This window comes from Aquila chrysaetos, chromosome 3 (genome assembly GCF_900496995.4).
Source record: "Aquila chrysaetos chrysaetos chromosome 3, bAquChr1.4, whole genome shotgun sequence".
Classification (NCBI taxonomy): domain Eukaryota; kingdom Metazoa; phylum Chordata; class Aves; order Accipitriformes; family Accipitridae; genus Aquila; species Aquila chrysaetos.
In genome coordinates, this window is record NC_044006.1 from 54,036,565 (window position 1) to 54,050,305 (window position 13,741).

Below are 13,741 nucleotides of genomic sequence, written 5' to 3' on the forward strand. Positions count from 1 at the left end.
CTATATGAAGATTATATTCTCACAAGGTAAGAAAAAGCTATCACTGTTCATGTGCTGGTTTTTTACAACTACAATTCTGCCCACACATACAGGAATTGTACTATGTTATACACAAATTACCTGTATGACCTTACTTTCAAGGAGACATACTCATGGACAAATGCAGAGATACAGAACAAAGGCTGTTCCTCCACAAAATACAGGTAAAACAGAATAGTGCTGACAATAAAACTCTGTTTTGTTTAAAAACAGCTTTCCCCTCCTCCCCTTTCCAAGAGGTATTTGTGCATGAAGGTAGCATATACGGATTTTTTTATTTTTTTAAGGAAGACGGGGCTCTACACCAGCATACATTAGGGACTGAGGGCTGCCATACAACCTTAAGATCAGTGACTTTTGGGACCGGGGGGGGGGGGGGGGGGGGGGGGACACGACGGTACAGGCACCTCTTACTATTCCACTGAAAACAACAGTGTGACTGCTCAGTCAGAAACCATTCAACACCTACACTTATTCATAGCTAGTTTATTTTAATGTGTTCTCTGCCCCTATTCTCAGGACAACACTGCTCTTCAACTTAAACAGTTGTTCCCTCCTACTGGCATAAGAGTACTTTCCCCAAGTACTCTTATTCCCCTTCAACCTTCCTCCTGCTCCAGCAAGTAAAGCCCTACTCTTCTAGGTATTTTCTCAAACAGGGAACAATACAACCTTTGTAGCCCTGCTTTGTTCCAGTCCAACTCTGTTGAACACAGGTGCTGAACTTGTGGAATATTTAACAGGATGACATACAAGGTCCCGCAATCTGGCAGAACTACAATAAAACTGCCTTCTCACTCTTCATGAGCACATCACTTCAGTATCTGATTCACGCATCTGATAGTCAACAAGTCTACCTCCCTACTTTTTTTCCCCCAACTAATTCGATTTAAGATTAAAACTGTAATACTTGTCATATGACATAACAATCCATCTTTTATTTTTCACTTTCATCTTATTTCTAATATTTACTCCTTAAAGGTCACCCACACCCTTCTGTATAATATCATGATCCTTCTCCATATCAACAACCAACTTTGCATCATGAGCAAATTCCTAAACTGACATAACAGTGACAATATGTGAAAGGTTCTTCCTAGGGAATCCATAAGCAACTCCACTACCAACTCAGCCTGGTTTTTGGCTCCAACCAAACCCTTTGGTTTCACTTATGTTTCTCAAACTACTAGAAAGACACTGATCAACTTGCAGTTATTAGCAGGTCTACCTTTTGTTCTTTTCTCTGAGAAACACTGACAGTTCCCTTTCTCTTCTGCCTCAAGTTAGTTGTCTCACAAAGCTGGATACTTCCCTGTCGAGTATAAACCCTTCCATAAAAGAAACGAAACACCTCAAAATGGACTCTAGAAACATGTGTGAACGCCCACTTGAAATACCCTAATTTAATGCAAACTAACCCGACATGTACCCTTCTGGTCACATCCACTAACGGCAACCAAATTTGAGGACGAGCTTCACCAACTGCTTTCCAAAAGCAGCTATGAGATGAACGATTCCAAAAGAACAAACAGGACGGCAAGAGCATCTCCGCCGGCTTCTCCTTCCAAGCCAAATTCCTCACCATCAGTCAGGACAGAGAAAACACAGGCGACTGCCGTCTCCTTGCAGCAAAACTCCGGAGAACCCCACGGCTCCGCAGGCCGGCCAGCAGTACAAACCCTAGTGCCATCGCCCCTTCCTTTGGTGGGAAGCCTGGAGCCAGCCTCTCGGGAGCGGGCCGCCGGTCCCGTCCCGTCCCAGCGGTGGCGAGGGAGGGCAGCCGAGGGGGCAGCCGAGGCGGAAGCCGGACGGGCGGCCGCCCTCCCGCCACACGGAACCAGCCCGCGCCGAGGCAGGGGACGCGGACCCGGGCAAAGCCCCGCGCTCCGCCAACTCTCCAAAAGGCGCTCCCGGGCGGCGCTCGGCGCCTGCGGGCCTCGGGGTGAGTGGGGGCCTCTGCCCGTCCCTCCCGCCGTGCCCCCCGCAGCCCTGCCCAGGGGCGAGCGCGGCCCTCCAGAAACGTCCCGGAAAGGCCGCGCAGCCCGCACCCACGGGCGAGCCCCTCACGCGGGGAAGAAGGGAACGGCTACGCGCTACCCCGCGGCTCCCCCCGCCCCTCCTTACCCTGCGCCGGTGCTGGCGGAGCCGTGGCGGCGAGGTGCGCCAGCCCCGTCCCGGCGCGGCCCCACACCAGCGCCAAGCCCTGCAGCCACAGCGGCCACAGCCGCAGCGCCGCCATCACGAACCGACTCCGCGCAGGCGCCAACAGCTCCCAGCGGCGGGCGCAGGCAGCGCGCCTCACAGCGGGCCGGCTGCCCGGGAGCGGGCTTTATGGGACGGGGTCTCGCCCCCGCCGGCCCCCGGAGCGGCTGTTTCACCTTCCGTAAGCTCCCGGTGCGTGTGGCCTGGCGCTGGCCGTGCCTGCCGTGCCAGCGTCCCTCTGGCGCACCTGTGTGAGCGGCCGCGCTGTGGCCGCGAGTCCCTCGCGGTCACCTGTAGGCTCAGTTCTGTGATATACCGGGCCTTTTTCCCCCCCTCCCTGAAGGCTTATTGTTCTTTTGATTTGACCCGCTTTTTTCCTGCCTTTGCTGTGTGGGCTCTTCCCGTCGCTGCGAGGGCAGGGAGGTGCCCAGGATCCCTTGCCCTGTCTCCTGCTTCCTGGTGTCTTTTTTTTTTTTCAGTAAGGATGGCCAGTGGGCGGCCAAAGCCAACAGAGCCAACAAAGGTATCCCCAAGTTAGGGCTGGCCAGGGAAGGGAATAAAGAGATGGAGACAAATGCGAACATTTGCCATGACCTTCCCATTTTAAAAGACTAATGAGCTTGTGAGAAATGCACTCACGCTGACTTTCATGAATTTTACAAGTTTATTATAGATCAAAGGCAAACAGCGCTGGGCGCATGGTCAAAACCAGAGGCGCACCGGTTATACCCGAACTCGCCTTTTTATACACTGTGTTTGTGGTGTTTCAAAGGGGTTATTTTAATATTTCAGGTATCTATTAACATAACTCCACCCCAGACCACCCCCCACTTGCGCGCGTCTCTTGTGGTTCGGAGGGGCCTTCGGGGATCTGCAAGGGATGAAGTCAGTAGTCTTCCTCTGGCTGCACTTTTCACCCTGCTGTTTTCCTCCAGTCACACTTTTCAATATTTTCACATTAAACTTCTGTTTTTCCTTTGTTCTTCTCGTATCTTTCATGTCAAATAATCTTTGACCCCCAAAATGCTGTTCTCATGCTAACAAATCACTCCTTATCTTCTTACTTGTGTTCTCAGTTTTACTCGTCCTTGAGTCCATATGTCTGTTTTTCTGTGTTTTCACAAATCCATCTACACATCCTTTAATTACTTGAGTTACAGGATGTCTTATCTCATCAGAAGAAACTACATATTCTGCTTGTGCCCATTTATTGCCTACAAACTATAAAATACAATTGATGTCTGGAATATATTAACTACATATTTCCCGTGTTAAGGCCTAATTTAGTGGCAGTGAGGCAAACATCCTTTCAGGACATAGCTTATGCAGTAGTTAGGCAAATTTCAGTGTTCTTGTTTTGCAAAAGCCAATATACATTTCACAAGCTGTTGGTTTTCCACAGTGACCCCCACCTCTCGGGGCCTTCCAGAAGTGTGTAGCGCCCTTTGAAGTGCCCAGGGGTGTACAGAACACCCAGACAGGGCTGCCAAGATATGACACAGGAGTGAAAGAAACAGACCCCAAACTCTGAGGTGGTTAAGGGTAAGGACTCATAGGAAACTTTGGGCATCTCAACAGCCCTAGACAACTGTGCTTAGGCACCGAATCAAGTCCTTAATGGCCAGTGAAGTAAGATATCTCGCCATGCTTTGACAGCCAGCTTTACTTTAATTAAATGATCCTATAGCTGAACTTTGTCAGTTTCTCTGTGATTGTGTTCAGGAATGGGAAGTTTGATATTGGGCAATCAATAGCCAAAGTGCCGGTGTAGGTTTTTTTAGTGCTGAATGACTCTGCTTCAAGTAGGGAGTGAGCACTCCCTCCAAGTACGGCACTGTTTCAGTCAGCAGTGACTCCAGGTGCTTGTGACCTTCATTCTCAAACACGGCAGCTTTCAGACCACTTTTATTAGTTTTGTGTAATGATACCACTGTTATCATTGAAAGTATTGCAATTGGTTTGTGGGCATAGGGAGAGTAGATCTCAGCTGTTTGAGATGCTTTTGCAAATGCACGTGAGCCTTAATGAGGAATAAGATGAATGTTCTTCACAGTGCTTGACCTTGCCATCCCGTCTAACTTTAGACACCTGATTCACCTTGCTGCAGAAATTAATATCCCTAAAATCCCACACAGTAAGAGATGAGTAGCTCCAGGAAACAGTTCAAAGGGAATTAGGATAACTGCTAGTAATTCTGGTGACTTAGGCCACTGCGTAAAAATAAAGGGAGCAAACCTGAGTCTTCTTGCTTGGTTCTAAGGCTGTTGGCCTTCAAAGCTGGCAGAGTGCTATACTGTACCAGGATGGCTTTGTGGGAGATTTGGCAGTTTAGAAGGGGCTGATTGGAAGGTGCCCTTACCTTAAATTCAGTTTCAACCTGTGCATTAAAAAGTTATTTACATTTCATTCTGCCTATATAATCTTTGGATTTTTGCCAACAGCACTAGAGTCCCTGCCCCTTGGTCTTCAGGGAGTGTTAGAAAAATAGAGCCAAAGTGTGGGTATATGGGCCATATGGAAACAAAGATGTTTTTACCTGAGCTTAATGTAGGAAAATGCTGACTCATGACTTCAGCCTTCTTCAGCTGGCTGAATCATAGAATCATAGAATGATGTGGGTTGGAAGGGACCTTCAAATGTCATCTAGTCCATCCCCCTGCAATGAGCAGGGACATCTGAAGACTAGGTTTTGCTACGTGTTCAAGTCTATAAATCTCTATGCTCTGAAACACTTCTTTTTTTCTTGTTTCCATATTCTTGAGTCACTTGGAGCATGCTCTTGGAATAGTAGAGACACACAGATGAGTGACAAACACTACCAAAGATAAGGAACTGTTTACATAGATAGTAATATTTCAATAGACTATAGCTAAGGAGACATACGACAGAGATGTATAAAGTCATGAGTGGCACAGAAAAAGTGAACATAGAATGACTGTCTTTTCTAATACAAGACCTAGAGGGCATTGAACACAATTATCAAGTAGAAGATTGAAAACAAAAGTACTTAGAAGAAAATAAAGAGGTCGAAGTATAGCTAAGTTGTGAAACTCTGTATGTTAAGGACTCTAAAAGTTTAGATTAGTCCAAAAAGATTGGATTTTTTTCCATTAATATGTCTGTTAACAGTTATTAAGTACCAAGATATCACCTCTGGTTCAGAAAGTCCCTGACCCACACTGCCAGAATCTGTGTGCAATTCCAAGGAAGATGCATTATATGATTGCTTTATTCTGACATTCTTCCTTAGGCATCTGTTGTTGACTGCCTTTTTAGGTGAGATGCTGAGCTAGAAGTGCCCTTGAAATGACTTTATATAGCTGTTCTTATTAATTTCCTGAAAAACTTATATTATATTCCACATGATTTTGATTAAATGTACTAAATTATGTTTGAGGCAGAGGGGAAGTCCTCTAGCTAATTTTTTATATCTTAGATTTGGATGGGTTTATGTATTCAGTGAAGAATGACTTCTCATAAACCCGCTCTAAATTCCAAGCCAGAGCTTGTGATTTTTCCTTGAGTTGCTTCTAGCATCGTTATTCTACAGAAAGTATCTTTAACCTGGAGGAAAGAGTTACAGGAGAGGGGGAAAAAAAAGAATTTGCTGAGAGGTCTTCAGAAGTATGGTTACATCCATCTTCTCTGATCTAGCTTTGTTATTCCCTTGGGGGACAAAAACATTAATATAATTTATGAACAGCTACGGTAATTCTCTCACAATAGCTATACCTACAGTAATGAATCACTTTTTTTTCTTGATTAGGTGACCACTCCCTCAGCAGACATAAATTCCCAGGAAATGGAGTGTAGAAGACTTGAAAAAATGATCTACCAAGAAACTGGGTTTGGAACAAGTGGTATGTATTAAGATTACAAACAAAAAGAAAATCTCAGAACTTAAACAGATTTTGCTTTTTTCTATCATAATTCTATATTCATTTCAAATGATAACAAGGATTTTTCTGCCAGCTCTGTAGATTCTGCCTGGGCTTTTGAACAGCGTTTCTACTCATGCATTTTCAGCAGCAGCTCTGGCCCCTTTTCCTCATCTCTGCTCCAGCTCCTCCCTTGTGATAGAACAGCTGAATGAGCCATTCACTGCATAGCTGAACAAAGAACAGATTGGGCTGACAGAGTCTTGTCTTCTTTTTTTAGCTGGTTTATTTTTCATTATTACCAGTGCCAACAATCTCAAAGGTGACATATGAGTTACAAAGTCTGTGTGTGTTCAGTTGATTCCCTTAATGACAGTATTGCTTCATCACTGTGAATGAGTTTACCCTGCTTGCCTGATTACAATATGCATAAATAATTCAACTGATAAGTCATGTAAGTGATTAGGATGTCACTTTCTTCTTTGCTGTGTTAGGCTTATGGACATAGGCCCTGGTAAAAGGCATTTTACTCCAGCAATACATTGTTCAAAAAGGTTGTTTTAGTTTGTGGCTGGCTGAAGCATGAAAGTATCTTCAGGTTGCAATTTGATGTGCACTTAGATCAGTGTTCCCACAAAAAGCAGTCTGTGGTTGTCTCTCCCTGAATGCTGGTTCTCGTATTCAACAAACACTGTGGTGTATGAACAAAAACATTCCTGCAGTCCTATAGTGAACTGGTGCAGCTGAAAGTTTGTTTTTCAGCTAGATCAGTGATACCCTATCCGGGTCACTGAGCGGGGGACCAAATTCTTGTGCTGGCACAGCTAAGGAGGAATTGTGAGGACACGACTAATATCCCAGGGAAGAAAGAGGACCTTTTTTTCGACCCCTCTCAGTTGCAGGACCAGCTTAAATGCCTGTTGGCTTCATATTAAGGCTTTGTTGAAGTCGTGCAAGAGGCTACATATGAGGTCTAGTACTTTGTTAAAGTGGGGTACTAACTGTCATTAAATACCTACAGGGAGCAGATCTGCTGAATAAGAACATGCACCTTCCTATCATCATCCTTAAGAGTGTATTCAGATTTTAATAAAATGGCTCTTACAACTATAATCTTAAAATTCAATTAATAATACCATTTTATAGAGGAAAAGGTGCAGCTACAAGTTCAGGCTATTTCTCAAGGTCAAATAAAGAAAATTAAATCTTTCAGGTCAATATCCACCTTCTATCTTATAATAACCACCCTTCCATAAATAATCTTCACTGAAACAGATCTCCTAGAGATCCTAATAACTAGAAGTGGTAACGTATCATAAACAGATCAGCTCCAGTCCTGCAAATACACAGATAGCGGATATTTGCAGGGGTTAGAACAATGCAGTATAGAGGGGAAGTGATATACTTTATTCAAGGTTTTGCAATTTTACTATAAATACAATGGCCCAATTTTATCTTTCAGGCAAACCCTGAGATTAAACCAGAGATTAAATTGGCTGTTAAATGGTCTTAATAAATTCAGACATGATCAGCTGAATACTACTGGGACAGTTAAAGTAAGTCAGTCTTCTCAATTGATGTGAGAGCCCTTGCTGTCATGGAAATAAGATTTGCACCCACGGCGATTTTTGGCTTGCAAAAAGGGAGCCTAAGAGAATACAAAGGACCAGTTCAGTATCTCTGCTAAGGGTGGTGTTAAGTAGCAGCTGATTTTCTTTGGTTTTCATTGTACAATACTCAGGTGACCACGCACTTAATATTTAGGGAGTAAACGTACTGTTCAAAGAGTATCTACATAATTACTCAATTATCTTGTGGCTATACTGAGAGATAAAAATTCTAATCTCATCAAAGAAAGGCATATAGTGAGAATTTTTGCCTTCTGACTTGCACAGCTCATGTTACATGTGAGGTTTTTTTTCTAAAAGGAATAGTTGCAAACAGAACTGCTACGTGCTCTGTTCTGCAGAATGGTTAATAGTACTGAATCACAGTCAAATTGAATTGTTTTCTATTGTTAGATTTATTGTAATACTACTGCGACTAAAATGACAAGCCAAGTGCTTCAAAAATTCTATTTTGGTAAGATCTGGCAATGCATAAACAGCTGTTAACATTTAGTCCTCTCTAATATTTCAAACAAGGGAGAGCAGTGAATTTTCTAATATAACATGTACTGAACTGACCAATTCTAGCAGGGTTAACTAATTTATTTTGAAAACCATTGAACTTATCTAGACAAAGACTAATTGTTAAATGCAGCATTTCTTGGATGGAAGGGCTGATTTGTTTTTTGGCTGAGCACTGGTGCACAAAAAAGGATTGGGACCTTGGCATAGGGTATTGTTCAAATCTCCCAAACAGGCCCGTTGGTTGCAGTCTGGGTAGCGACAGGAGTCACTGGATCAGATGAGACTTCCCTAACCACTTCTCTGCTCAGTTCTCGCATCCCAACTGGCCCCTGATTCTGTGCGACTACTTCAGCATATGCATTATCCATTGCTATAAATTATTTTAAAGTAAAACATCTTACTGTATTATGTACAAAAAGACTGTTCTCTGTGACCATTTCTGCATCTACAGGAAGAGTTTCTATGGACTGTTTACAAGTGTCTTATCTGTGTGCTATCTGGTCAGTTCTGCAGCAGGAGCCACCAGGAGTCTCCAGAAGGGCCAGATTCTCCACCCAGGATGTTAAATGACACATTTAGGTGTAGAAATTTGTCTTGGCACAGCAGGAGCTGCCTGGGGACTGTCTGAAATCTCCACCTGAAGATCTACTGCAAGAGTCAGTCAGATCCCTTGTTCTGGAGGTGGTGAGGAGCTGGGTCTGTCACCTTGTCTTTGCTCAGTTGAGTGTCTTTTCTGTGCAGGGACTAGCTGAGGAGTTCCTGGACCACTCAGGGAGTTAATGAGTTTAGCGCACTGAGTGTGCACACAGGGACATCGCTAAGACCCAGCTACACCACAATTATAACTAAAGGACGACTTGACTTTCATCCAGCTCTTGCCACAGCACCTCTGTAATTGAAAACCATGCTGAACAGCATTCATCCAGCTGTGAAATAAGATAGGCAACTTGTGATTTCCTGTGGGTTGTCTTCTGTCTTGTGGTTCAACCAGGCACAGGCTTTCCCTGGGAACATGGCTATAATGCCACGCGGATCATGCTGTTTTGCTTTCTCCTGTTTAAAATTGCTGTTGCTCTCTAGAGAAACCTGTTTCTAAGATTCTGCTTTTTTCCCCCAGAATGAATTAATGTAATGAGACTTAATTGCATGTTTTGTATTTATCATTGGCTTTGCCTTATTAAATCTCCTCAGTCATAGCTGGGCCAAAAGAGACGTTGTAGAGCTACGGTCAGCTGGGGTAGGGTAAATAGGAGAGTCGCAAAATGGAACAGCCCAACAAAAGAAGGGTCCTGTTGCGTTCCAGCAATGAATAACTCCACTTGATTTAAGCTATTGGCTTAACGAACAGACAGAAAATATCCCTTGGCTGCTATTTCCCAGGCCTTGTCTAACTTCTGAAAGATTTCTTTTGTTAAAACTGATAAAGATCAGCTAACAACTTAATGCCAAAGTATGGGAGAAGTATTTACCCACACAGCTGCTCTTATTTGGTCCATTTTCTAAACTGTGAGGGGACCAGATTTTCTCTTGGCATTTCATAATCATATGAGTTACCATACTGTTTCATTTGGACACTGGATCTTTTTCTTAATACTGTTTATTTCCTGGCTTGTCAGCACTTCAGCTTTTCTGCTCCCTGCTGCAGACTCGCATTTGCTTCAGAATGCTATACAGCTGTGAAAAGACTGTAGTACTGATATCTCATATATCTCTGTTCTGATTATTTTCAATATAAAGTGCTAACATAATTTGCTCCTTGATTCAACAGAAGTAATTCAAGAATCCTAATGCCAAAACATCTCGCTGTAGCTTTGATCTGTCTTCCTCTCTCCATAGCCTTAATTCAGGCTAATTAAGAAATTGTATCTGTATCTGGTTACTTTCCAGGAGTTTTGTGCAATACCAGCTCTACACCATCCCAGAAAAGGAATCCCTTCTATTCTTCTTTCATAGGCAATATAAAATCCCCATATTTAAAAATAGTAATGTATCATTCCAGCACACATCCCAGAATACTTAACCTGGAATCTTGACTGCAGCAATGACTTATATCTTGCTCCTTTGAAGAAGTTAAGATACGGAGAAGTTAGTGTTGGTTACCATGTTACTTAGTTTCACAATATAGACTCCCCTGTATTACCCAAAGCAGAGAGCTACTGTTTCAGAAAGCAGTAGCATTACAATTGTTCCAGTGGACACAGCATCCTGCCCAAATCTCCTTGCATGTGGTATGTATCTGGGATGTCGACAATTCAGGAGTTTACAAATGTCTGCCTTTACACACCAGACATTTTCAAAACAACTCTAATTAAATCCTTGTTAAGATTCACAATAATTTCTTTCTAGACGATGGGTGACATTTGTTTACAGCTGGATCATATACCGAATGGGGATTTTCAGTTTAAACCTGATGTTGAAATTTCTGGTGTTTTCCTCCACGCCTGTGCCAATGGAAAAGGTAGTCCTGCCTTCTGCTACGTTCTCCCTTCTTATGTTCAGTCACAGTTGTGCACTTATCCAGCAAAAGTCACAATACACGTGGTTAGACACAGACAATATTTTCAGGAAATACAATAATCACTTCAAGCCATATAGGAAAATTTAAGAGCTCAAGAAAACAAATTAGTAGCTTTCAGCTATTAGGAACTTGTGTTTACTCCTGCTAGGAGAAAGATGTGACAGCTGGGAACAGAAATAAACCAAAGGAAATGTGTTAAATTTCTATAGTAGGGGATTATCAATAACAAAATGAAATCCAAAACATAGTAAAAATAGCTGTGAGAAAAAGATAATCTCCAGAACCAACCCAGGAAGCATGATCAATTTGAGTTTTCTAATTTACAACAGTATTCAAGCAAATCCAGTTGTAGGCTGCGTTACCTATGATAGACCATACAGAAGCTTCTACAGACCCTCATGCCATCTCTGGTGCCCTGCAAAAATAAGGAGGTGTCACCTGAGACATTGTCTTGCAAAAGATGCCTACTGGAGGGCTGCTGTGGAAATCTGGACCCAGAGAACTGACTTGCCCACGTGAGGAAAGCAGGGAGAACAGCCTGGAATTCTTTTGGGAATGGGGCTGTCCATGAAACAAAGACAGCTATGATGCATAGAAAGAGCCTTAGAAGAAAAGGACAATTTTCTAGGGACAGAAATTGTCAAAGGCAACCTTTCGTCTCAAGAAACAGTAATTTACTTTGCGGACTTGAGAGTCAAAATCAAAAGCTGCAGGGTTTTTTGTACTTCAGTAGGCATACACAAGCAGCTCAGAGGCATATTTCATCAAATTATGTTGTTTTCATGTTATCTAATAAGACCTTTTTGAGTTCTTTTCCTGTGTTTTAAACTAAAAAGTCTCTGTGATGCGTTTGAATTTTACCATGAATAGTGAAATGTAGTCCAAGCAAATTCTGTTCTGCCCAGTGTTCAAGATCTCCTACAGGAGCTCTAAGCAGATTAGTGCTGAGAGCCTGAGAGAATTATAGCTCTCAGATGACTTCTCAAGTGAGGCAGACAGGCATCAGCTGCTCAGATTATTGGTTCTCAAGGTTCTCATAACTCCTTGGCTAATTAAGGTGCAGCCACATGGCGTTTGAAAGTGTACATGCAAACTAACAGGAGCCGATGTACCATAATGAATGATGAACTCTGTAACCCAGCGGCAGCTGACAAAAGAACTGCTGAAAACCCCACCAGCACCTCGGTATTTGCTAAGCTGCAATGCCAGAAACCTCATGTGTTGTGGCTGCCTGTGTGCCACCAACCTTACAGAGCCAGCTCTTTCCATTTGTTAGACTGACTCTCCAAATTATTTGCAAGGGAAACATCCTCGCCTCTGCAGTTGCGGAGGTCAACAGCATTTGGTCAGAGTTGCAGATGGCAAGTCAGATCTGAAGGTGTCTGCACCACAAGCCTAAGAAAGGACAGAAAGGTGAATATTTCTTTTGATGACTGGGCTTGTATTCCCAAGGCCTTCTCTGGGAGGTGTATAATTGAATCAAGTAGAATAGCGGCCATAGAAGGCAGCCAAATTTGTGCAGTCTGATTTATCTGCAGCTGTACTGTAAAAAAAAATGCCCTCCCACTGAGCCTATTTTGTGAGAATGAAATTCTGTGTCAGCTGCTTCCTGAGGTGATACTTTTGCCAGGAAATTCAACCTGTCTATAGAACACCTTAGCACAGCAGTAGAAAGAACCTGATCATTTTATTGTTGCTGACTTGATTAAAGAGTCAGAACAGTGCAATAATAGTCATCCATGAAGCTGAGTGTTCAAACGGAGATAACACTAAACCATTCGGATCTAACCTATAAGCTAATGCAAATATCTTAATATCTGGCATTATTCATCTATTAAAAAATTAGCTCTTTTCCTTACTAATATCATTATCAGTTGAGATTTCTTAATACATAGTTTAAAGCAGTGTAATCTTCAAGTTCAATAAAAAAAAAAGTCAACGCTTTTTTCCACTTCATTACCTTTTTTTCCTTGTCATACCTTCTTTTTCTAAGTGAATTAGGATGAAATGAAAGAAAAGGGAACAACCTTTGAAATGCTTTGAAACATGTTTTTTTGCCTTGCTAATAAATGTTCAATGTTTTTCTCGAAATGCAGCATTTTTCAACAACTTCTACAATTAATAAACACAACCTACATTAAAAAAATGTTCATATTAACACAGTCTTTCCTATGTAAACTGCTCATTGAGTGAGAAAACAAGGTCTCGAAGTAAGGCTTCATGAAGAATCAACGTAAGGCTGCCATCTTGCCCTTCTACTTCCACTCCCATATTCCTGCTGCCTCCTTTGTGTTGGCAGTAGAGCTCGCGACCAGGAGGCAGACCAGATTAGCTGCCTGGGAGGCTGAAAACTGAATAAGCAGAGAAGAAGATAAATAGCAAAAGGAGCAACAAGATGGGATTTCATCTTCTGGTAGCAGACAATACTTACATCTGCTTAAGCCCATCAAAAAATCACATGCTGAAGCTTTTTGAATAGTACATCAGAAAGTGTCTGCAGTAAGTTAAGATACATCCAAGACCTTTTTTAGGAAACAACTTATTTTTGACATAACTGCTAGTATTTATTTAAACTCCAATGTGAATTTGTAAATGAATGTTTATGAATATGTTGTGGCTTTGGGAAGAAAACTAGCGCAGTATCAATGGTTACAGACCCTCTAACTGATGGAAGTGCTGCGATACAGGGTAGTGAGGCTACAGAGAGACTGGAGAGTGCCAAGCTTTGGTGTTAAAATGCCACACTTGGCAGTGGTGGCTACACAGCAGCTTCTGGCATGGCACGGCACTAGGAAGTGGTGCTCAGCACTTGGGTCAACATCTGTGGTTCCCAAGGACAGATACTGCTTGGGCAGTACTCATACACTGTGTTTTCAAAGTTTGCTTATCATATTCTGGCAGTCTTTTGTGCCAAGTGAAGCTTATTCAAATACTTAGAGCTTTAATTACATTTTTCTCTTTGTTAGAACAGA

General features: G+C 42.6%; 1 protein-coding gene and 1 long non-coding RNA gene across 2 annotated transcripts in view; one reads left to right on the plus strand and one right to left on the minus strand.

The window, feature by feature from the left end:
* LOC115339484 (pituitary tumor-transforming gene 1 protein-interacting protein-like) overlaps positions 1–2,309 on the minus strand; it is a 32,426-nt gene extending 30,117 nt beyond the window's left edge. Inside the window, exon 1 of the mRNA XM_030009539.2 lies at positions 2,164–2,309. Within this exon, the coding sequence (XP_029865399.1) occupies positions 2,164–2,278 (115 nt within the window). The 5' untranslated portion in view covers positions 2,279–2,309. The remainder of the gene's footprint in view (positions 1–2,163) is intronic.
* Positions 1,700–11,038, plus strand: LOC121233169. The gene is made up of 4 exons (XR_005932029.1): positions 1,700–1,981; positions 3,644–3,773; positions 6,008–6,101; positions 7,582–11,038. It is a non-coding gene; the product is annotated as an uncharacterized LOC121233169 (long non-coding RNA).
* Positions 11,039–13,741: the final 2,703 nt, after the last annotated feature.